Raw genomic sequence first — 25,343 nt, forward strand, 5'->3', positions numbered from 1 at the left:
GGAGCAAAATTGGTAATCTGCGATTGTATCTCATTCAGGTAATCTTGTTTCACAATGTGTAACGAAGTTCATTGCTGAAAATCATTTAGTGCATGGTTACTAATTAGAAATCTTTTTTTTCTTCTTTTTTCTGGATTTAATGTAGCCGGTGATCTGGACTGTCATCCAAACTGTTTTCTTGCCTTATGTTAATTCACATCTTGGACAAGGCTTCCCCTTGCCCATCATTCATGGTTTCACCCTTAAGAATGCTGAAATTATATGCTCAAGTTCAAAGATTACCGTTTGCAGCGACGTGGCATATACGGAGTCTCTCAATCTCAATCAGCTTCTTGTTGGATTTTCATAGATCCACATACATGTCATATCCAAGACATCTGGAAATGCATACGGGAAAGGAAACAAAGTTTCAGTTTCCACCACCCTTTGTATAGTGTTGTTACACATTTAGGGTTTAGCTTTGACCGTTTCAGCTTTTGGATGTGTAAATTGTGATATAACTCTTTGTATGTTGAAGGTTTTACCATTTGCAAGGTAAGCATGGTTCAATCACATCTTCTTCAACAATATGAAAGTAGCCTGCCTTCAAATGTTTGCTATTTATTATTTATTTTTTTATAAATAAAAAAAAAAATTATTGGATGAGTAGGATTTGATTACGATCTGTTTATGCTTACATGAGACTTTATTGGTTTGGTTACTGCACATTTTTACAGTGGTTAGTGATGCATGCTTGTCAGTTAATACCATTTTCCCAATCTTTGTTGTTCATTTTAAATAAAAATTGAAATAATTTTTTTCATTATAGACTGATTTCTTGAATATGAATTTTCAAAATTGGTCATCTGTGCTAAAAGATATATCAAATATCTAACTCATCATTTTAAACACAGTAATATTACACATCCAACAAGATATCCCAAAATGATTTTTCATCTTATATAACATTGCTATAATTATATAAAATTGTTTAATATTCATCAAATCACTATCATACACTACCATCAACCAAAAATACTGAACCAAGAAGGTAAAACGCACCGTTTTGAGCCATGTTTCTCCCCTTTAAAACGCTCAGTTCCAGTTTTCTTCCCACTCACCCACTGTCCCGTTTTCCTAAATATCTGCTATAGATTAGACTTTAGCGGAAAACCTCTGTAAAACCCTTTAAGAATGCAACTTTCGCTTCCCATTTCACCCACGAAACTCCCCACAATTTTCCCATTTCACCACCCCAACATTTCAAAACCACCAACAACTTGTCTCCAATCCCATGTCAGTCCCGTAAATTCACTGAAAACGTCGGGGTATTTGTCGTCCATCAGCCGAGCCATCGATGAAGAAGAAGAGTATCGGAAAGCTCGGGCGGCTGTGACCCGGAAAGGCGTCGACTTGGAAGGCTATACCATTGAAGGACTTTCGATAGGTGGGCACGAAACGTGCGTGATAATACCGGAATTAAAGTGCGCTTTTGATATTGGGAGGTGCCCCAGTAGAGCTATTCAACAGAACTTTGTGTTTATCACTCATGCTCATCTTGACCATATTGTAAGCTCTTCAACTTAATTCTATACTTGTCTTTGAGAATTGGTAGCATAGAACAACCCCGGTAAGTGATAATGTAAAGTGTGATTTGTGGAATATGACCGTTTTAGCAGTGTAATGAACCTGCCATGATGTAACTTTGTATAGAATATTGTTGACTTGAAGTGTTTTAATGAATTTATGTTGTATCTATTGGCTCAGGGTGGGTTACCGATGTATGTAGCGAGTCGTGGTTTGTACAGCTTAAAGCCACCGACAATATTTGTGCCTCCTTGCATTAAAGATGATGTCGAAAAACTGTTTGACATTCACCGGTCCTTGGGGAATGTGGAACTAGACCTTGATCTGGTTGCGTTAGATGTGGGTATGTTGCCTTGGTTTATTAAGTTTGTGTTTGGCTGATTAGTTTTTATTGCTTTTTGATTGTTGAATATCCTTTACAATATTGACTTCAGGTGAAACTTATGAAATGCGGAATGATATTGTTGTCCGACCGTTTAAAACTCACCATGTCATACCAAGCCAGGTGGGTTGAGAATTGGACATAGATGTTTATCAGTATGAAATTTTTTGTAATATCGAGTGATTTGAAGCTTGGAAATGCCTACAGTCTAAAACATGAAGCTACATGCATTTGTTCAGGGTTATGTCATCTACTCTGTGAGAAAAAAACTTAAGAAGCAGTACATTCATCTGAAAGGGAAGCAAATTGAGAAGTTGAAGAAGTCTGGTGTTGCGGTTTGTCTCTTACAGCATAGTTGTTTTCTTAAATCTCTGTTACTAAGTATTCATTTATCTTTCAACTTTCCATAATAGATTACAGATATCATACTGTCTCCTGAGGTGGCCTTTACAGGAGATACCACGGCAGAGTATATGCTTAATCCACGCAATGCAGATGCATTGAGAGCAAAAGTTCTTATAACTGAGGTATAGACTAGGAATTCTTGTTTCTGTATTGCTTGTTAAAATTCTATATTTGAAATTTAGGTGAGCTTTTTTTATGGTATTTAGAGGTTACTTGCAAATTTTACTTGTCCAATGGTACCAAAATTCTTACTCCTAGTTCTGAGTTCTGAGTTGTTGGTCCCTGAATCATAGATGCATGGGACGTTCAGCAATATCAAGTCATGGTTCTTGCAATCAAGATTCACATATATTTCTCTAGTTTCTTTCTTCTTCTTTTTAATTTTTGTCATTATCTGGTAAATCGTCATGTCTGATGGTGAAGCTCTTCTAATAGGCAACTTTCTTGGACGAAGGCTGTAGCATCGAGCATGCACGACAACATGGTCATACTCATTTGTCAGAGGTACAAGAATTTTTTATTTTCTTTATTATATGGTATACCTTAAATAAGGATAATGGCCTTTGGAATTCTGTTGACTGGTGGAATTCTGGATTTGTTAAACTGCAGATTATTCAAAATGCTGAGTGGATTCGGAATAAAGCAGTATTGTTAACTCATTTCTCCTCACGCTACCATGTAGAGGTGATTATTAGGTTTAATTGTTTTATGATGTTATATGAAAAGGTTGATATCAAATCCATCTATGTTGATAATGACAGGGATATCCCCATATGATACCCAATTATCTATATATATCGTGCGCCAACCCCTGAAATTGGTGTATCACATAATATTGAAACTTGTCTCAGCCATATAAACTTTTGAAAATAAAACATCTTTGGCAAAGGATGAACTTTAGTTCTTTCTTTTGTGAATGATTTTGAGTGGTTCTCTCTTAACTACTGCAGGACATCCGACAAGCTGTTCTGAAGTTGCAATCCAAGGTGTCAGCAAAAGTGGTCCCTCTAACTGAAGGTTTTAAGTCGATGTATGCTTAGCCATCCTGGAATCTTTTTATTCTCTTTCAGAATTGTAATCAGTTAGAATCTTAGAGGGGGAAGATGTGATCAATTTCTGTACAAATCTTTTTATTATTTTTTGTAATCACTTTATGCAGAAATCTTGCTGTATTAATAGGAAATGGCCCAAAATGTATCATTTTGTTAATGTAATAGTCAATGGAGGAATTGTTTCATTCGAAATTACAGAAGTGTAGGATCGCTGGTTGATGGTTACTCCCGTTTTTTCTTCATTACCTAAAAGGGATTGAACCCAGCATATCACCCTTCACCCGAGTTTTAGTAGACGAGATGGCATGTGGGTCTAAAGTTCATTAGTGGCTGTCTTAGTGTTTCCAGGAGCTGGTTGTAGAGCTATAAAATAAGACCATTGAACTTAAGAGGAAGGATACAGTTCTATCAAGATTCAAGCATGTGTATCATATGCATTTGTGTATACTTTGGAGTTTGGACTCAGCAAATTCTGTTCTGTTTGCCATGATTTTTCTTATTGAACAACGGAAGAGAATCGTAATGAGATGATAAAAAGAATATTTCGCATCATCCTATATAGGCTATCTGCAAAACTCGAAATCTATCACAAACATAGGCGAATTGATAGCAAAATTCTGAATTTGGTGCAATTATAGAAGCTAAAAACTGAAATAGGAAACTGACCAAAATTTAGATAAAACAGTAAAATTTCCATTAGTTTTCCATAAGAAAGATAAATTAGTTAAATAATGTGACACAAAATAAGTAAATAACGGGTCCCCCCTACAACAAAAGCTTATCCTTGCAAGTTAAAGAGATTCGGAACCAAAAACCCCTCCTTCCTCAAAGCAGTTTCATTCATATTATTATGCCAGACAACCAATTTAGGGACAAGCCTCCTGATCTCTCTGTACAAAAATAAACATTACATCCAATTTGCTTTGCAGGCACATATCTCTTGTGAGGAAATTCAACCACTTAATTTCCAAATTTTGTAGAATGTAATGCTCCAAATATTTGTAAAACGATAAGTAAAATTTGGCATGATGATCTTTCAGTAGTTTCTCTAGTTCAATACCTAGATGCCACTATTTCAATCCTGTGAATAAGGTCAACATTTGGTGAAGAGCAGGGACGCATTTGTTCCTCCAAAACCAAAAGAGTTTGATAAAGCTGCAGCTATTGGGATCTTCTTTGAAGAAGTTAGAGGAACGAAAGTGTCATTAAATATAGGATCTGGTTTAGTGAGATTGAGAGTTAATGGCGCAATTCCCTGAGAAAAGATACAACATTCATTAGTAATCATGTCAAACTTTTTACAGGCTGAAGGGTCCAAAAATGGTTGAAATAGGAATTGCTACAAGTGGATCTTTCAATCTGCGGTAATGGGAAAAAAAAAAAAAAAGGGGGGGCCACAGAAAATGAGCAAAATCTCAGAATTCAGCTCTGTAAGAACGCATCATTTTTTACATGGTGAGAAGTGGGCACCAGCACAGTCAATTTCATTGGTTCAAGTACTCTATCTTCATACTGCCAAGAACGAACTTAAAAACTATTTACCATCAATCATCAATGTACAAATGCTTCTAACTGATCAATTAATAACCATGTTAGTTTACGACTACTTACATGGTGTATGGCTAAAACTGCAAATATTGCTTCTACAGCTCCAGCTGCTCCAAGAAGATGGCCAACAGCACCCTAAAACATAATTATTCACAATAATATCACCACATACACTAGGCATATGATAGAAAACTAAATGATCATTGCCATTTACCTTCGTGGAGGAAAATGCCAAAGCACCTGATGTTGCATGGTCAGAGAATACAGTTTTAATAGCACTGGCCTCCAAAGTGTCACCTGAATAAGTATTGCAGCAACATAGACCACATAAAAAGCTGTCATGAGAAATACAACACTCAAAGTTACAGGCAACAAGCAAATTATAAAAGGTGAAATGGTTTACCCAGAGGTGTAGATGTAGCATGGGCATTTATATAATCCACTTGACTAGGATGAAGTCCAGACTGCCAGAAATAAATACAAGCATATTATGATACACAACAACATTCAGATACATGTTAATTTCAGAAAATTAAGAACATTGAAGAAATTTGGTTTCGGCACCAATTAGATCTAAGCCAGCAAAATAAAAATAAGAAAAAACAACAATAAATTCTTCCACCATCAACTAGGGCATGCATGCTAAGAATGGAATAGCAGCAGACTGCTCCAGAAGGACCCAAACAATTTAGTGCCCACATTATGACCATAAGTCCTCTAACTTCATTACTTGTGCATACTCAGGTTACAGAAGTCCATAATAAAAGGAAACTCACATCTGAATGCTCAATATTATCATCTTTGGTTAATTTTATCGAGGCATCATTATGGAAAACAAGAATCATTGAGTAGTTGTTTACACCACTATGTGATATGAGCTTCACTACAAAAGTGCCAAGATTGACCAAAGAGCTCAAGCACAAGTATCTAACGTTAAATTTTGTAAATACAAATTAATTTAGCTACTAACAACTACAATGGGATAGACAAACAGTGTAAAAAGTTCAAAGCTATCAATGTGATTATATTACCTGTTTTAAGGCTTGTTTCATGGCCAAAATGGCACCTCTTCCATCAGCATGCGGTTTAGTAATGTGATAAGCATCACCTACACAACACCACTGCCTTCAAAAACTAATGACTTACCAAAGTAGGGACATAGATAAAAATACTTGCAACTTCTTTTACATAACCTGACATCCCATAGCCGCGAACCTCTGCATAAATTTTTGATCCACGTTCTTTCGCATGCTCAAGTTCCTTTAGTGAAAGAAAAGAATTAACCAACAGCAAAAACAATCGAGATTAACCCATTGAGAATGGTGGACAACAGAGATTGAAATGTTAACCAAAACATTTCTCTACTCACCTCTAATACCAAGACACCAGAACCTTCACCTATACTGAGCTCAAAGTATAAGTTTCAGTGATAAAAGCATAAAAAAAAAAAAAAAAACACCAACAAACTAATTAATTCAAAATTTTGAACATGTAATCTGTAATTACTTACACAAATCCATCCCGATCACAATCAAAAGGTCGTGAAGCTTCTTGAGGAGCAGAATTGTACTTTGTAGTCAAAGCCCTCAACCTGGAATTTGTTAAATAGTTACAAGCTAGTGGATATAAAATACATTATCTCATACATAAGAGAAGGGAGCATAACTTCATTGAGGCAGACCTCATAATAAATGAAATCAAAATAGCCTAAAAATTGAATATTCAACTCCAACTTAATTTGCATGCCTTTTGCCCAAAAGCGAAATACTAGAAAACACCAAATTCCTTCGGTGTGATCATGAAAATGATTAAAAAAGAATATAAAACATTATAGAAGGTCAAAGTGTATTTTTTCTCTCTCCTGTAGCAACAACAAGTCATACTATCATATATATTTATCCACCTTCTTGAACCATTCCTATAGCTAACAAAAAGAAGCAGCAGAAAAGGGCAATGGGTCAGTAACTTGCATGGAAATAAAGCGCATAATTTTGTGATGCTTACCTGCAAAATCCTGCTATAGATAAAACATCAATACTGGACTCGGTGCCTCCAGCCACCATAACATCAGAATCCCCAAATTGAATAATCCTCGCAGCATCACCAATAGAATGAGCCCCAGTAGCACAAGCAGTCACTGCAGCATGGTTTGGTCCCTATTTCAATAACATGAGACTATGCAATAGTATCTTTTCTTTTGAAACTACAAAAATATAAACATTATTACTACAAATAAGGAACTGAAACAGAGAAAAATATAAGTAATGGCTTTTTGAGAGCGATAAACTCCAAGCCACATTCTCCTATTTTGATTTAGGATAATAAGATCCCATCTTTTATCTAATCTAACCCTAAAAATGGACCACCAAGTGTGTAATTACCTATATTTAAATTTTTTTAGATTATATTCTCCAAGTGGCCAAAATTTTACCTCTAGCCCAAATGGTTCATCCCCCAAAAGAATTGACCTAGGAACCATGACCAATAGGGAAACAAAGCACTATTTCATGAGATCTGATCAGTGCATAAATTACCCACATGAGAAATGCGGTTCAGTGACTGAGCTTATATATGCCAAAGCAGATTATACATTTGCACTATATAGTGATTTTCAATTTTAGAAGTTAAATACGCACCTGGAATCCATACTTCATGCTCACATGACCAGCTGCCATGTTAATTAATATTCTGGGAGTGAAAAATGGACTAAGCCGACGAAGACGCTGAAAAGGCAGAGTTATCACTGATAAAATTAGTAATCTCCAAAACACTTAAGTCATCCATACAGCCCAAACTATGACCTTGAGCCAAAAAGAAATTAAATCAAAGTAGCAATGGTGACAGTGAAACACGTTTTAGAATCAATTTTTTACAGATAGTAAGAGGTAGAAATAAACCAACCTTTTCACATATCAATTGTGCTGCATCAACTATATCACATATGCTTCCTATACCCCCGCCAATGGATACTCCCTGTGTTTACCACATTAATAAGATATTTATCATTAACAAAAATAATACATCCACATATTATTTAAATATAACAAATGATTACCGTTCTTTCCTTCTGCTCCTGACTGACGGGTAGCCAATTTGCATCACGTAGAGCCTCATCAGCTGCACATAAAGCATAGGCTATAAACCTTGCAATCGATCGGTGGTCCTAAAAGAATTTAAGAAATAGAAAAACTATAATGAAGTAAAAATCCTCTGAAGTAGCATAGGAAATCATTAGAAACTCGATCTTAGATCATCCAAGAATAACAGAAATTTAGCCAGTTGAAGAGGCCAATACCAAAACCCCTGATTTGGTACCCACTTGGCCTCTCTTGATCTAATTCTATTCATGCGCCTAAAAATTATTTCAAACTCTATACGTTAACCATATCATAAATAAACATATACCCACATACAAAACAAGCCATCATTAAATATAGCCAACAGGATTAAACAGTCATAGAGCAAAAAACAAAAAAAAGAATAGTTACCTTAGAATTAAGCCACAAAGCCTCATTGAATTGATCAGGTTTCGTTCCACAAGGCACAGGTGCAGCAACTTTAGAAGTTAACTGATCAAATGCATGTAATTGAACTTCTTCATCAAAATTACTCATCTTAAGATCTTTAATCGTTATTGCTCTTATCCCACATTCACCCTCTATCAAACGCTTCCACGTGGACTCCACCCCGCAACCAAGCGGCGTCACCATGCCGACGCCTGAAAAAGATAATGAAAGTTAAAACACAATAAAATTTGTGAATCGAAACTTCATCTCAAAATAAAACTAGAATTCCAACTCAAATTTCTTAACATTTTAAAATGTAATTGAAGTAATATTCTCTGCTGAAATGGAAAAAAAATGACTTTTTTTTTCATGATTTTATACTAGTTGTTAAGATTATACTCCAAAATCCATTTTTGAACTAAAAAATTATGGTTGAATTTTGTATAAAACGGTCCTAACATATTCCTAAAAAAAGAGAGTGAGGACATTTTACCAGTGACGACAACTCTTCGAAGTGGAGGAAGAGGGGGTGGGTCAAAAGAAGAGGAAATGTAACGAGAGAGTTGAAAGCGAGAAGGGAAAAACAGTCGGCGGCAAGATGGGTTAGCCATGGCTTGGTTTCTTTGATTTTTGGAAGTGTTTTCACTTTCCAGTACTAGATACTAGAGTGGCGCTCCTCGTTGAGATTGGTGACAGCGGGAAGTTGCCGTGATATTGGTTTTGTCACAACACTATTAGAGGGCGTTTGGTTGGGGGTTAAGTTGTATTATTGGAGTAATGTCATTTTATATTACTTGATTAGAATGTTTGGTTGTTAAGTAATATAAGATACCGGTAATCTTCAAATACCCATAGTATATCTGGTAATCTGATTACCTCTATTTTCTTAGGTATTCTGAAATTATCAGGGTTATCTTTTTTTGTTATAATTTTATCCCTTATTAATTAAAATTTTGGACAATAATGCCCTTATATTTAAAATTATTTACAGATCACCACTGCCACCCAGCACCACCGCCGACAGTGGGCCAACCACCACGGACCACCACCAGAAAATCGCCGGAGTCCCTAAAAAAGAAGAAAATTCTGTGGGAGGCTCTGGGAGGCTTCGCTATGGCCGTTTCTGGCCATATTGATGGCCGAAAACGGCCATATCAGGCCAGATCTGGCCGAAAATGGCCAGATCTATTCTAGCCATTTCCGGCTAGATCAATGGATCTGGGCACTAATGGCCAGATCCCTGGCCATTAACGGCCAAGTCTGGACCAGATCTGGCCGATAATGGTCAGGGATCTGGCCTGATATAACCGTTTTCGGCCATCAATATGGCCGGAAACAGCCATATCGAAGCCTCCCGGAGCCTCCCACATAATTTTCTTCTTTTTTAGGGACTCCGGCGATTTTCCGGCAGTGGTTCGCAGTGGCGGCAGGAGGTGGGGGTGATTTCATCATAAATTAAAGTTTTATATAAGCGGGTGTGTTTTAGCTAAATCTGAAATATTGGGGGTTAAAAGAAATTATTCAAAAATTTATAATAAAAATAATATTATATTAATATTCTTCCTGTTAGCGAAGGCTTCTCGAAAATGTACTTCAGAGGATCCATCCTTGTAATAAGCATGGGACGGGCGTTCGCAGTCCCCCTCCCTCTAATCTAACCTTACCTCGCTCGCCCAGGCCTGCCGGCACAATAAGAGAATGTTAAAAAGAGGACAATTTAGTAATTTAAATAACATACCCACCAATTTATTCCCCATAACCAAACATATTAATATAACATACCTACCTACTAACCAAACATATTTTCTTAAAGATTCTCAGTAATCTTCCAAGGTAATCTATCTTTCCAGTAATCCAATATTCCCAGTAATCTAACATTCCTGAACCAAACGCCCTCTTAGTTTTATTTTGGAAACTCAGCGAGTTAAGATAGCATATTCTTTTATTAATTATCATATAAAACCTATGAGTGAGCATGAAAATAGGTTATATCGGGAATCGGTGGGTACTTGGGGTTTCAGTTTCGATTCCAGGTAGGAATCGAAATTGAAACCTATAATAGGGTAACCTGCTAGGAGTTGGTAACAGGGTACCCTGCAAAGAACCGGGAAAAGAATCGTGATTTGTACATAACAAGTATACACCATTAGGGGGTTTTAATAAAGTTTACCCCTAGACCATATACATAACTGTTAACATTTTGGTTTTGGATTTTGGATATGAAGAAGCTATGAATAATTTTAATAAATAGTCTTACACTATGTATTAAAACTAAGACTATATATTAAAATTATTTGAAATATTGAAATTAATTAATAAGGAAAAAGTTATATTGTTATAGAATATTTAAACAAATGGGGGTGTATTTAAAATTTTGCAATTTTTTTGTCATTTTGTAAAGTTACAAGGACTAATGATAATTATCCAGGGTACCCAAAACCAGAACCGGAACCTGTGATTATCCAGGGTACTCGGAACCAAAACCAAAACCTGTAATTATCCAAGGTACTCGGAACCAAAACCGAAACTTGTTTCCAGTAATTGAGGAACCGGAACCGGAATCGGAATCGGAATCGAAATCGGAATCGGTTGGTTCTAGTTCCTAATTTTAGGAACCGATCGATTCCTCCAAAAATCTCAGGGTATCCGGATCCGATCACCCTCAATACAACCTATGGAATGATATTTGAAACCGAAACATCAATCCGATAATTATATCATACAAAAATAAATAAATAAATATTAATCATGATTAAAATATCATTAATCATGATAATAAGATTTGGAGAAGAGGTCGTGACTCGTGATACAAGGATTGATCATGATCGAAAGTGGTTACTTTGGTGGTAAGTTTAAGATGTTAAAAATAAGTGTAAATTGTGTTTATTATGATTATTAATATTTCATTCCAAGGATTTATATTCATTTAAACTCCTGGTCCACACACATGAAATGAAAGAGATCCTTTATAAAAATTATTAACTTAATTATTTGATTTAAATTTTTTGTTGATTTATATTCTTTAATTCATTGTAACCCAACAACTTAAAAATTATTGAAGTGTTACGTAAAAGCCAAAAAATAAATAAATCAACCCTCTTTATTTGCCATGAAACTATGATTAATTAATAATCGGTCTCACTTTACGTAAAAAAAAAAAAATAATGATGATAATAATTAAAGTTATTCAAACGTGATCCTGCGTGTGATGTAACAGGATAAACTCATCTTATCCAGTTTTGACTTTATCTTTAATTTGTACAATCTTCCTAAAAGGCATCTGAATGCAATGGACAAGAATATTACCATAATTCAACGTACAAAATTAATGGGATTTGTTGAATTAGCGTGAAAATTAGTAAATTTAAAGTCTTATTATTTTTTAATGTGTTTGAAAAATGAATAAAGAAAAAAAAGGTCGAATTATTGAAATTCATGAAAAAGGATTTTGAAATAATATTTGATTAGATAATCTTGTTTGACCACAATTTTACTTTTTTTTTTTCTAAATTATCATACATCATAATGCAAATAATAAATACAATTACATTATTTATTTATCTTAAGATTTTTCAATTATTTTTCTCCGACAAAATAAAAGTGCACGTGGCTGAAAAGGAGTGGATAGAAAGCCATTGGAAACCTACAAATCAAAGGCGATAGCAGGGAATCAGGAAGAATACAAAAGAAAAGAAAAGTCTCGAGTCGGATTGATACATGACATTACATAACAATGACAATAACAGTACATACATGCACATGCCCACCAAGAATCTCTCAAATCGAACACTCTGAACAAAGCCTGACACTTTGAATTTCATATTATTATTCTCTTCTTTCAACAAAATTTTACATAAATCAACCTCAATCTTATCACCATCAATCGAAACCTACCTCTGCTTTCAATCAAATCTTGTATATTTTGAGCTTTACCTAACACTTATTACTTGATAACAACACTAATTATAGTCGTAATGAGGAAGAGGGAGAGAGAGAATCCATGTGGGGTTTGTGGGCACTACCACAAGTATGAGGAGGGAGAAGTCTGCGGAATTTGCGGCCACCGCTCCCCCTCCTCATCCGAGAAACCCTCCCTCCATGTCAGTGCCTTCCCCTCCGAGATCCTGCCGGAGTTTCTCTATTTGGGTAGCTACGACAACGCTTCTCGCTCTGAGCTGCTTAAGACTCAGGGGATTACTCGTGTTCTTAATGTGAGTTTTTGCTTTGTTTAGGTATAATTATGATTTGATTGTGTTGAATTTATTGGTTCTGTGCTTTTTACTTTCTTTTTTCTTTAAGCCTGTTTTGTTGTCATGTTAGGGTTTGCAGTTTGGTATTGAAATGATACCATCAATTATTGTAAAAGTTTTGTAAATTTATTATTAATATGAAAGGTTCAGGTTACGGGTTAAGTTCATGACCAGAGAAAAAACAATTTTCATAGGAGTAAAGATTTTATATATGATTATGTTTTTTTTAAGTTTGATTAGGCGGCTGTGAAGGAGGTGAGTGGAGGCTTTAATAAGGTGTGTTTTGTTTGACGATTTCTATAACTGATTTGTGATTGGCAATTAGGATTGGTTTGAAGTCGGTATTGTGTACTGATATAAGGTGCAATATCTTTGGATTTCATCTTGGAGTATTTGCATAGAGAAGATAGAATAGACGATTTTGGATCGGAAAATATTGGCACATAAAAGATCACGCAAGTAGAAATTTGAAGATTATCAACTTAGTGAACTGTGTAATTTTAGAGTTTTCTCAAATCTAAAGAACATTGAAACATGTTGAAAGACTTCTTGTGTATCAACAAGAAAAATGGTAAGATTTGATTTTATTGATTCTAATTTAAACTTGTATTGGTTAGTGGATTTGCTTATATGGCCTAAGCAAGGGATGCTTTGGGATGATACATAAATGGCTAGCAACTTGATTTATGATGTAAACTATGGTGCTTAGTTATTTGATTCAAAATTGATGTATACTAATGGGACTGATACTTTCCAATGACTGATTCCTTTTTATGGGATTTGGTGGATGCTATAATTTCCCATCATGATAAGTTAAAGTTTTATGGCTTATTGATATTATGATCTTTAGTACTATGCAGGCCAGTATAGTACTATGTAAACTATACTGGCCTTTTTCTTCACTTAAATAGATTCTCGCCATTTGCATGGTTAGGTGTAATTATGTAATTCCATCTCTGCTTCTGCAGAAAAATTAACTGCCTCTATCAATTTTTTGTTTATTCGTGATTAAAAAAACCTGTGACTTTTAGTTTCTTAAATTTTTATTAATTCTGACATATTTTTATACCACTTATTTTGGCCTGCCTGCAGACAGTTCCTTCCTGTCAAAATCTCTACAAGAACTCGTTTACCTATCACTGCCTTCAAGATGACAAAACTTTACAATTTGACGATGCAATTGTGTTTTTAGGTATGTTTGTATTTGTTGCTCATTATAAATTGGTATTTGTTGGTATATGCTTATTTTTGGCTTGGACACTTCTGTTTATGAGTTCATTTAGTCGTTTACAATATGTAGTTTAATTCAAACGTAGTGCCTGTAGACACACACACACACACACACACACACACACTATAAAAAAGAAATTGCTGTAGTTAGGTTTTATTTTGCTTCAGGAATTGAAAATGAGAATATGCTTCTTGCTAAGAACTGTACATCATGTGTGCTCTTTATGTGCCACCTTTGGTGTATGAAACCAAACATCTGCTGTGGTTATTTGTGAGTACAAAACAACCCTTAATCTTATTACGATTCAGATCATTATGTACAGATCTTTAAAAAAAAAAAAAAAAAATTTAATGAGAAAAGATCATTATATATGGGCTATGAATTTCCAAAATTTGAAATTTTTTTTATTGTGTTCAAATGGTAAACTTTGTTAATTGTGCTGTCAACTTAGACTTTAGGTACCAAACTTCGGCTTATCATGTTAATAGTCTAGAAATTTTTTTAATTCATTTGTTTATTGATCAATTACTTTCCTAATGTTGTAAAGAGACACTGATGAATGCCATAAAAAAGAGAGTGGAGAAGCTCTTGCTTACTTGTGTTTTGTACTATGCAATGGAATAGAGTAACAAAATGGTCTCAAATGTGATTCCTAAAAATAATGGGATTGTTGTTGGATTTGATCAATTGCTTTGCAGTAACTCAGATGTTCCCGTTTAAACGTGGTTGCTGTTCACATATTATGACACTTTATTTTTTCTGCAAGGCATAGAGTATAGCTGACAAGTGTTTTTTTTCCCAATTTATTCTATGGCAGAGCAATGTGAGAAGGACAAGGCTCGAGTTCTTGTGCACTGCATGTCTGGAAAAAACAGGTTGCTTATTACTCACAAATAAATATCTTTTCTGGTTAAATGGAATAGCAGAAACTCACACTACACTCACATGCACATGAAAAGATATTCAGCGGAATAATAGAAACAGGCATTATGTGCTTGCCTATTAGGTATTTTGCAAGAGCCTGTTGGGTCTTTGATTCTGCAAACTTTTGAAAGTTGTGCAGTGATTATTCATTTAGACTGCTAGAGCACTGACCACTATTGAATTATGATGATGTTCTTTCTGATAGGTCACCAGCCATTGTAATAGCTTACTTGATGAAGCGTAAAGGATGGAGGCTTCCGCAGAGTTATCAGTGGGTGAAAGAGCGGAGACCATCTGTTGACTTAACACAAGGTATGAACATTTCTGGATGACATACTTGCGTGTGTGTGAACAGAAGCATTGATTTTTCTGTTGAAATTATAGTGAAGGAATATGATGTGTTTAATTGAAAATGTTTTGGGAAAGTGGCAAAGCATGGGTTTATTATTTTCTTCTACAGTTGTTTGCAAAATTATGGACAACTTAACTTTTGTCCTTGAACATTATACAATAGCTATTGAATTTATATTGTTATATACTTATATTGTGTTGTTTAACATTGGCATTTTATTTAGATGTTACACACGTCCTTAACTTTTCCATTACCTTGACTTTGTCCCTGTTGGGAATTGCAGCTGTCTACCAGCAGTTGCAGGAGTATGAACAGAAGATCTTTGGGTCAGTTGATACAGGCAACCCTCCCCTGCCTTTTGTTCCATCAGGTCTGCCATCCTTTAACTTTGGCTTCACAAAGTCTAATGATCCGGTTCCTGTCCCTGCTTTCAGTAGTAGCTTTGGCACAACCTCCATTTTTTCTGGAGCTCTAAATATTCCTCCACAAGAGTTCACATTTGGAGCTGGCCAGGCTGAGAAGAACATCTCTGAAACTCCTTTTACTGACAACATACTTAACCCAAATGGCAGTGATATTCCAATGGATAGCTCTTGAATCCCTTCCTCTTTCTTTGGGAGATCAGCCATAGGCCACAAGTTGACTGAGTCCCCACTTCGGTGAACTTCTACATTTATCTGAAATTTGGTTGTAAAGTGGGAGTAAATGCCCAGACTTCGTTTGTAAGATTTGATGTGCGGTGTGGATACACACTGTGGGCGCTTGCTTCTTCAGTCCAATGTTCCATGTGCGCTGTATCTGGCTCATTCTCTAATTTTATACGAGATATGTTTTAAATAGAGATTTTCGCCTTGCTTTTTCTGTAAACTTATGTTTTGCCATACACATTGTCTTTTGTTTCAAGCTCATTCTATTTTCCTGGTCTTGAATGCTAAATTGAATTAAGTGGATCGGATGCATTACAGTGAGAAGAAATGTGACGCTTGTTGCTCCTCAAAAGTAGCTTGTTTTATTTTGGGAGGGGTCCTAAAACAGAGTAATGGAAATCCATGTTGAACTTGCACCCCCGTAATTTTCATGGAGTTGCATAAAAATGATGTACAAATTTCCAAGTGCTACTTCTACCCGCCTTAAGCTTTCTACAAGGTCAACTCATATATCTAAAGAGTTTTTTCCATTTTCCATCCTTTTGATGGAAAGAACAAACCTGAGATTAATATCTTAGGCAGTACAATACCATAGATTGGAGAAAAAAGGTGAGCAAGCTCGGTAACATTTGCCAAGCGGATGTTGTAGACTGTAGTATTCAACATAAACAGCCAAATAATGTTGGTATCTTCTGATTATGAGGCAAAGGTGTTAAATCCAGCCAGCAATGAACATGCAGTTATTAGCATTCACATTTATATAACAACTCTTCTTATTTATGGACAAGAGTCTTATCATATATGTTACAGGTCTGTAGGAATTTCATCAAGAAATGTACAATATATATTTCACATATCACACACATTCCAGTACGCAATGTTTTGTTTGTACTTTGTATAATATTTTCCACAGCTAGTACGCAATGCACGTTTCAAGGGAGGACTTGGCAAGCCACAATAAGCCTGGATCATTCCGTTTCAACACTAAATAAGTTTCTGCTTTTCCGATTTCATCCAAAACAACATCTTCATTGAAACCAATCAAATACAGAATCTCCATGGCAGCTGTAATCCAAATAAGCAGGTTAAAGTCAAGGTTAAACAAGATGCACTTCGGGATAGAAATTTTTTTAATAACCCTCTATATGTCAGCCAGTTAACAGAATAAGAAGCACATAAATAATAATAATAATAATAATTAAGAGAAAAGATGTAGACCTTTATAATTTGCAACATTCCTTTGGATTATGGGGTTAGCCTGCAATGTACCAACCGTTAAATAATCAAGGAAAAAGTTTTGATGAATAAATTGTCAAAAGAAGTCATTAAGAAAGCAACAAAAGTTCTATACAAGTAGGAATAATCTACCTTCCGGAGTCTTTTGTACTTCATCTCCTCAGGGTGTTCAATCACATTCCTGCCAGAAGAGAAATAGTTCCAGCTTTTATCAGTACCTCTAGCACTGGAAATAATTAACAAGGCTGTAGCAGTGGACTAACCAATTATCTTAATTTATTTAGAGGGCTTGTGAGAATTGAGAAGAGAATGGGAAACTCATCAAGCTAGAAAACCATACCTAATTATCTTAAATAGAGTTTGTAGGACAGTAGTTGCCTCCAAGGGATTAACTTCAGCTTGCAGCAGCTCAATCATCTTCTGCAGACGGCTACAAACAACAGTCACTGGGTCTTGGATTCTCCTCAATTCTTGAGCATCTGGATCTGGTTCATCTATTTTCATACTGGATATACAATGTGCATGTACCAGAGTATCATCAGGATCAGGCTCACCCTGTACAATTCCATTGGCCTGAGTATCATCTGGATCAGGTTCTCTATAAGCGTTCATATTGCCCTGATCTTCCCTGGTTTTATTCGCTAAAGAATGACCATAATTGGGTCTTGCAATATTTGTATATCCTGAAATTCTCCCTTTAGCCTCTGAATCATCTGGATCAGGCTCACCCATGGTCTTCCTTGGCTGAAGAATGCTTTCCACCTCCATTACCTGAAAGTGATGAGAATGAGGTTCAGCCACTACTCCAGAATTCAAGAGAGCTTCAGAGTCATCCGGATCAGGTTCTTCAAATGAATTTGTTGCTGCCAAAGTTACCCCATCCAGAGAATCATCAGGATCAGGCTCAATCTTGTTTTCTTTTTCAACTAAATCCATATGATCAGATTCTTCACACACTTCAGATACTTCAAAACTGTTGGCAGAAACATTCACTAATCGACGATAAGCAGCAGCCACTGAAGATGCACGAGCACTCACCAACTGTTCTGAAACATTTCCCCCAAGCTTGTGGGAAGCATTTCTAATATCTCCAGCAAACAAGTTGTCTTCATATTGGTCTGAATACCTGACACCACTCAAGGAGTGGCCCCTTGATTTAGTCCAATCTAAAGAAGCAGCTTCTTGGTTCAGCTGCTCAGAAAATACATGAAATCAAGATAAGGCTGATACAGTTCACCCATAATAATAACTACAATCAATATGCCAACCCCTTGTGAAAATACAAGCATGTATGTCTTATTACCTGTTTATCAAGGGCATAAAAGTTTGCATCATGTTCAGAGTATAACATGTGAGCCTGAACAAAGAAAAGGAACACTATAAGTTCCTCAACAATCATCTGCTAATCGAAAACCATTTACCAATAATCTTGACACAGCAGAGATAGAAAGAGAACACAATAAAGCTGTTGATAATAAGGCTTACAAGTTCATGCAAAAGAGTTTTCTTAATACGCTCGTATTTTCTGAAACCCTTAAGATCATCTGTTCGAAGACGCAGAGATATTTCCTCTCCATGATTCTGAGAAAGAAAAGAGTAAACAAGTGTTTAGTATTACATAATACAACTGCCTGTTGTATGCTTAGAATGGATGTTACCTTGTTAACACCGAGAATGCATTTTGGACTTATGCCAACATAACCAACAGGGGCCATCTCTGTCATTATTCCTACATGCCAACGATGCTTTACACACAGAAAGGAAAAATAATCAGACCTAATGGAGTTAATGTGATTATTAACACCAGAAGCTGCATTTAATAGTACCTTGTTCATAATAGCAACTATTCCAGGATCTGCAGCAAGCATATGCATTCTTTTCAATGCCTCTGAAGCTGGAGGGTTCAACTGTAGACAAGTAAAAATCACCTTAAATCCGTTTGAAGGCAAATAGCTTGCTATTTCCCAGGGAGACACAGATGTCCCAAGAAGCCAAACATTTGAAATTCACCATAAAGCACATAGATTTCGAACTAAAAAATAAGATTATCTTCGTGTAAACCATAAAAAATCTAGACTAACCTAGCAACCAAACAAATGTCACCAAAATAAAATAACAGAAGCAGAAAAGATTCGACCCAATAAAAGATGTACAAATATTACATATTGAAGGATATAGGACATTCCATTTCAAGTCAATCTTTGAGAAACAATATTCATCTAACAAACATATCTTAGTTAAATCAAAATTTCTCATTTTAGCATTAGTACACATTTCTCCATGTCCACAAGCTGGATTATTTTATCTGCCAAATATCAAGAAGTAGCTAACATTAGAAATTAAGGTTCCTCCTTGTGTTTGATGCCAGTGACCATCTATTAGTTTCTACACACAACAAATTGCCTAGTAATTCCCACAAGAGTCTATACTAAGTTTGCATGCAGTATTGTGAAATTGTCAAATTTGAATGCCAATATCCTTATAAAAATGGCAACTAACCAATATATATAAGCTTAAAGGGAATCTAAAAAGCTGAAGGTACCTCTACTCCTGGAATCTGAAGAGTGCGAAAATCACAAAAGATATATTGTCCTTGAGGAAGTTTCAGTGGAGCAATGGGCCCATCTAACATTCGTTGCCTCAATCTCTTTTCTTCTTCATCAAATCCAACTATCCTCAGGTCTTCCTTCTCATTTTGCAGAACTTTGTCAACTTCATCTTCAGATACTCCCATCATTCTGATAGGCTTCCCCTGAATTAGGGAAAAGAAAAAAGAGCAACCAATGACCTCATTAGACTTGGTAACAGATTTCGGCATACTTTGAGTGATGGAAGAACAACAATAACAAGGTGGTTTTCCTGAATTTTGCAAAAGAAATCAGAGATTCAGTTCTACAAATCACTCTTTAACAATCTTTTCAGCTACTTTCATATATTCATTGTGTTAGCTGTAACATTTGTACACAAATGGAGAAGATTGCAGAAGAATGACTGCCACTTAACTCAGTTTAAGGAGCTTTTAAGTGGATACAATCTAAATCCACAAAAAGATCCCCTCACAGCCTCCACCCAAGAAACATGAGCAATGACAGAGCAAGGAAGAGAGGCAACAATGAAGATTAATTTAAAACATTCTAGGGAGTAAGGATATATACAGTTAATTTAAGACCAAACATGCAGTGAAACTTCTCCATGCAACCAATGCTTTCAAAGCATGATGTCATTCGTGTACCTATGAAAGGCCAATAACTTATCTCAAAAACATTAAACATAACCTAGGGTATAATTTAAACAAGTACCAATTTTTTGAGTCCAAGAGATCCAAAACAGAACCCAATCCCAATAATCACCACATTTAGATATAATGTTTCACATCATCATTATACTTAAAGAAATTAATTAATTCCAAAATAAAAGTAATAAAAAAAAGTACCTCAATGATAGAAACTTCCAGCACACTTAATCTTGAATGATCATCAGAGAAAGGAGACATCAGTTTTGATCCTTTATTTTGAGGAACAATCAACCGCATTGTATCCGCCTTGACATCGGTCAACTTCTGGAGCTCAGTGCCTAGCTCCTTGAGAGACGAATTGGAATTCATTTCCACAACATACTTGTTTCCCCTCCAAATAACCAAAACCTTAAGTACGCTTTGTGAATCTTGCATTTTCTGCTGCACAAAAGAAAATAATTACAGAATAACAATTAAATTTAACTGCATAAACAACAAATCCATAAATTTTCAACATCAGTTTGAGCATAAAGCCATCGAGCCCCTTCATGAAATCTCCAATACCCCGCTTGAGAATTCAACATGGTTTGTCGAAGTCAGTGAGTTAAGCTCTGGCAATGTCCGAGTAGAGGATATTTTCTATAGATTTACAAATCAAAATACGTCCGAGATGTTACCAAAATCTTTGAACCTACTAGATTATCTACTTAAGGAAAAAACTAAGAATAATAAAGAAACCTATTCTATGCATACAGTTAAAATTCATTGAATACTTAGTTGATCAAACAGTTCTAAACACCAAAAGAACCAATGTTTTTATGCAATCAGGGGTCAGCTTAAGCAAGAAAATCAGAAAAAAGAACTGTCTTCCTTGACATTCAGTATTCAAAGTCTTCAGTTCAACAAATCGAAACAGTGAAAATAACATAAACCCGCACAAAGTATTACTTTTAACAGGAATTAAGAGCACTTGTATCATAGACTAAGAGAATATGAAACAAAATGAAACCCAATTTCAGGTAACAGAGCACAGTAAATAAATAATTAAAACTGACAAAATTAAAACAAAAACATCTTCAAATCTCACGTGTTCCAGCAACCAAATTACAGTTCACTCTAGAACACCAAATTAAAGAAAGAAAACAACAAAAAGTCAATCAAATACAATAGCCCACCAAAAAAAAAAAAAAAAAAAAAAAAAAAAAGAGTTCTCTAGAACATGGTTTAAATATTGAGACAACAATTGAACGTTACCATACGATTATCTCTATGAAAGTGAGCCAAATTAAGAGAATTACCTCGAGTGTTTGATGATTTTTTTTTTTTTTTTGTTTTCTGGTAAAGACGAATTTATATGTAAAGCTAAAGAATATATTTCGTAATATCGACAAAAATTGACCCAACTATTGATGCTCAATATAATATATTTTATATAGGAACGGAGGCATGATAAGAGGCGGTGTTATTAAGCGTTTGCTAAGGTAAATGCTACAGTGAGCGGTTGGTAGTGCTTTCCAGCAGGTGCTGGCGTCTGGTTCTTGGGCGATGTCTAGAAGTTAAGGATCTGTTTGGAGACAAAGCATTTGGGTCCTTTTTGGGATTATGAATATCTTCCTATTTAAAAAGTTTGTGGTATTAATGGTGGAAAAATGACGTGCCCGGTCAGGGTTATGGGGGTGGGGTGGCGGGTTGGGCATAACTCGGCCCACCAACCCTAACCCGGTGGGGATTATGCAAGCGGGTCGGGTTAACTCACAATTTTTTTTTTGTTTTTTTTTTTTTTTGTGTAATTATTTTTAGTTAACTTTTCAAATATCAATAATTTAATTAAATTAATTTTTTTTTTTAACATTTCAAATATTAATACAATAAAATTGTAATATAAAAAAATTAGATTTATTCATTTATCAAAAAATAAAATAAGAAATTACAATAATTATTGTCTCGTTAAAAACCTTACCAAGAAAAACCTAATAGGACAAAAACTTGGTAAGGAAAAAAGAGTGCAATAATTGACAATTAATTTACAAGTTACAATTTACAAAACAACTAATTTGGGGGTTGACTAGGATCTCCTTTATCCGTATCATTTATATTACAAAATCGAAATGATTTTATTAAAGTATCGTCGACAATCTCGTATTGATCCTAATGACACAATTGTTCTCAATCTCGAAGACATGTGAGGACTTCAATCATTTTTTGTGAAAATTTAGTCCTCATTTCATTTAAAATTCTTCCACTTGCACTAAATGTTTGTTCGGATGAGACAGTTGAGACAGGAACAGCGAAAATATCCAAGGCAAGTCTTGATAATACTGGAAAAATATATTTTCTGGTTTTCCAATATTTTAAGACATCAAAGTTGGGCTCTTTGTTGTGGATATGTTGGTAACACTTCGAGGGTTCCCAAATCTTGTTGAAGCTCATTACTCTATGACTGTATGAATGACAGTACATTTGTTGTTGGCAAAACGACTTTACGTCCTGTAAATTGTTCATCTTAAGGGAGAACAACCTTTTCCCACCCAAGGTTTGGCAAAACGACACTTTCCCACTCGCCCAGTTTCAAAATGACACTTTTTCCATGCATCAAGTTTCAAAATGACACTTTCCCACCCACCGTTATGTTTAGTTAAGAAAATATGTTCTCTGACACAGTAAAAACCATGTAAAATCGAAAATACCCTTCACTTATATTCTTTTCTTTCTTCTTCTCCACCTCTGATTCCAGTTGCGGTTTCGACCGATCGTAACTGTCTTCTCACTGCTAACTTCTCACACAAATCCACACACAAAATCTCCACCTGACCTTATCCAAATCAACACAAAACAGCATCGTCCAAATAAAAAAAAAAAAAAAAATAGAAAAAAAAATGGTCGGAATCTTCTGACCTTCTCACACCAATTGGCTGGAATCGCACCCAACCACCACAATCTTCTCACTTTGTCACCCAAAATCCAAGTTTGAATTTGGCCGGATGCGATTTTGGCCGAATCACACCAGGCCGAGTGCGATTCTGGCTGAAAAGCATTTGGCCAAATTCTAAGCTTTCTTCAACCTTGTCTTGATCTTTCACTCCATTTGAAATCGAGTCAAGCAAGTGGGATAATTTCGGTTTCAAAAATTCAACACCTGGATTTTTACCAGCATGATCTAAAAACGCAATCATTACGATAAAAGTGACAAGAAAATGAATGGCAAGAATATTGAGTGACAAAGCTGTTGCATGCACCCATGGTTGGAGAAAATCATAAATGACCAAATCGGGGTTGAGTTTTTTCAAGATTTGGTGGAAATCGGGGGCAGCCATGTCAAGAGCTTTCTTGAGGCATCAGTTGGAGTGGTAGGCCTTTTGGTGGGGTGATAGTGAGGATGAAGGTCAGGTGATGAAGGAAGATGATTGGCGGAGGTGGAGGATTTTGGGGCGATGGGATGGGGTGGGGAAGAAAGTAAATGGGATTGAATTTTTTTTTTTTTTTAGTTTATGTAAAATGACATAATTACTTTTAACAGTTTTTAAAAATTACTATTATGTCTTTCTTAAGTGAAACTTAACAGACGGATTTTAACATGGGTGAGAAAGTGTCGTTTTGAAACTTAATGGGTGGGAAAGTGTCGTTTTGTTAAACCTTGGGTGGGAAAAACTCCTTCTCCCTCGTCTTAATTACAAACCTGGTTTGTAATTATTCCGATAGTCTATAGTATATAATAAAATATTATAAAATTTGAACAGAAATTTTTAAAAGTGTTAGTAAAATTTTAAGACATTTTTCATAATTTTAAAAATTAATTATGAATAAAAGAGACATTTTTCACATGAATAACCTTAAAATAATAAATTTTGACCAATTGAAATTCCTATGGTTTTTGAAATTTTAGATGTTAAGAATAAGAATTATAACAAAACAAAGAGGAATTTTTTAGAACAGAAATAAAGTGCATGGAAAGTAATCAAAGACATTTATCATTTTTTAGGCTCCATTGTGTAGTATTTCTAGACTCTTAATTGCATCCAATTGAAAATATTATGAACCATCTAAAATGATGAATTAAGATAACACGTTAAAAAATATTTAATAGGAAAAAGACGAAGGACTTCATACCAAACTCTTAACTACATCCAATTGAAAATATTATGAACCATCTCAGGATGTTGTTGAAAGAGATCCTCCTCCAATATTAACTTAATCTGAAACTATGCATTATAGAAGATTAGGCCCGTATTGTATTAGTACATTTTAGAAACAAATAGAATTGCTTCTAAAAGTTTTGACAATTACACAGAGTTTAATAATACTTAAAACACATTTGATTATAGTAACATAACAAGATTAAGAAGTTCGTTATTGGATGACTCTATGAATGAGTTTTAGCCTGGAACGTTGATGAAGAAACATCTTAATTAATGCCCCAATACTACAAAGTGGTCTTCTGGATTTGAAAAGTCAGGATCTTTGGTTGGTGGAGGAGCTTGGCCTTGTGAAGGTTCCGGCGCCGGAGATTCCGAATCTTTCTTGCACTGGCTGCCATCTCCTTGATCACACTTATCACCTGTGTGATCTGCACTGGTATCTTTGATCAACAATGAGCTAACAATGATTGTCACAAGGAAAAAAATAATTATTCTTCTAGTTAAAGCCATTGTTCTTTCTGTATAATGCTGGAGCCAGTGGATTTGTGTTGAAGAAAGAAGTTTGATATATAGGCTCAATGGGATTAGTTGTCTGAGTTAAAAGACACAACTATTTACTATTTTAAGAAGTTAATTTGTTCCAGTTGAGCTGGTCTTCAGGCTGTTAAAACTGAGGGAAGATTACAGGCACATAGCGTTCAAATTGAATCATGGCCTTTCAAGATGTAAGATCAAAAACAAGGTAAGCCGACTAGGTTGCTGGAGCCAATTGAAATTTATTATGATTTTTATCAAATTTAGTGCTTTCATAATACAATTTCTTAGTAATAAAACATCTCAAAATAGTATGGAATAGATGAGTTGATAAAAACT

At 35.2% G+C, this 25,343-nt stretch overlaps 4 protein-coding genes across 6 annotated transcripts; 2 read left to right on the top strand and 2 right to left on the bottom strand.

The window, feature by feature from the left end:
- Positions 1–1,080: 1,080 nt before the first annotated feature.
- On the top strand, positions 1,081–3,630 carry LOC116120289 (tRNase Z TRZ2, chloroplastic-like). The gene is made up of 8 exons (XM_031406243.1): positions 1,081–1,548; positions 1,747–1,909; positions 2,001–2,071; positions 2,188–2,283; positions 2,362–2,475; positions 2,789–2,857; positions 2,963–3,037; positions 3,304–3,630. The coding sequence occupies exons 1-8, from the start codon at positions 1,174–1,176 to the stop codon at positions 3,391–3,393; spliced, it is 1,053 nt and encodes a 350-aa protein (XP_031262103.1). The 5' UTR covers positions 1,081–1,173; the 3' UTR covers positions 3,394–3,630.
- A 530-nt stretch (positions 3,631–4,160) lies between these two features.
- On the bottom strand, positions 4,161–9,189 carry LOC116120278 (3-oxoacyl-[acyl-carrier-protein] synthase, mitochondrial). Its single transcript, XM_031406233.1, has 14 exons — positions 8,953–9,189; positions 8,442–8,671; positions 8,009–8,116; positions 7,855–7,926; positions 7,590–7,676; positions 6,958–7,109; positions 6,464–6,544; positions 6,323–6,356; positions 6,147–6,213; positions 5,985–6,061; positions 5,357–5,417; positions 5,168–5,250; positions 5,017–5,088; positions 4,161–4,660 (listed from the first exon to the last, which is right to left on the bottom strand). The coding sequence occupies exons 1-14, from the start codon at positions 9,068–9,070 to the stop codon at positions 4,499–4,501; spliced, it is 1,404 nt and encodes a 467-aa protein (XP_031262093.1). The 5' UTR covers positions 9,071–9,189; the 3' UTR covers positions 4,161–4,498.
- A 2,983-nt stretch (positions 9,190–12,172) lies between these two features.
- Positions 12,173–16,176, top strand: LOC116120232 (protein-tyrosine-phosphatase IBR5). The gene is made up of 5 exons (XM_031406175.1): positions 12,173–12,670; positions 13,802–13,901; positions 14,758–14,815; positions 15,070–15,176; positions 15,500–16,176. Exons 1-5 carry the CDS (start codon positions 12,434–12,436, stop codon positions 15,811–15,813), a joined length of 816 nt encoding a protein of 271 aa, XP_031262035.1. The 5' UTR covers positions 12,173–12,433; the 3' UTR covers positions 15,814–16,176.
- Positions 16,177–16,603: 427 nt separating this feature from the next.
- Positions 16,604–20,772, bottom strand: LOC116120231. 3 transcript variants are annotated; one of them, XM_031406174.1, is made up of 11 exons: positions 20,533–20,772; positions 19,642–19,851; positions 18,926–19,006; positions 18,758–18,844; positions 18,585–18,680; positions 18,403–18,456; positions 18,138–18,290; positions 17,440–17,870; positions 17,232–17,280; positions 17,082–17,121; positions 16,604–16,928 (listed from the first exon to the last, which is right to left on the bottom strand). In XM_031406174.1, exons 1-11 carry the CDS (start codon positions 20,767–20,769, stop codon positions 16,777–16,779), a joined length of 1,590 nt encoding a protein of 529 aa, XP_031262034.1. In that variant the 5' UTR covers positions 20,770–20,772; the 3' UTR covers positions 16,604–16,776. The 3 variants fall into 3 exon arrangements, with proteins under 3 accessions (XP_031262034.1, XP_031262033.1, XP_031262032.1); XM_031406173.1 differs by having other exon boundaries at positions 17,976–18,290; XM_031406172.1 differs by having other exon boundaries at positions 17,440–18,290.
- Between the last annotated feature and the right edge of the window lie 4,571 nt (positions 20,773–25,343).

The sequence above is a fragment of the Pistacia vera genome, unplaced genomic scaffold, assembly GCF_008641045.1.
Source record: "Pistacia vera cultivar Batoury unplaced genomic scaffold, PisVer_v2 Contig93, whole genome shotgun sequence".
In the NCBI taxonomy this organism is placed as follows: Eukaryota; Viridiplantae; Streptophyta; class Magnoliopsida; order Sapindales; family Anacardiaceae; genus Pistacia; species Pistacia vera.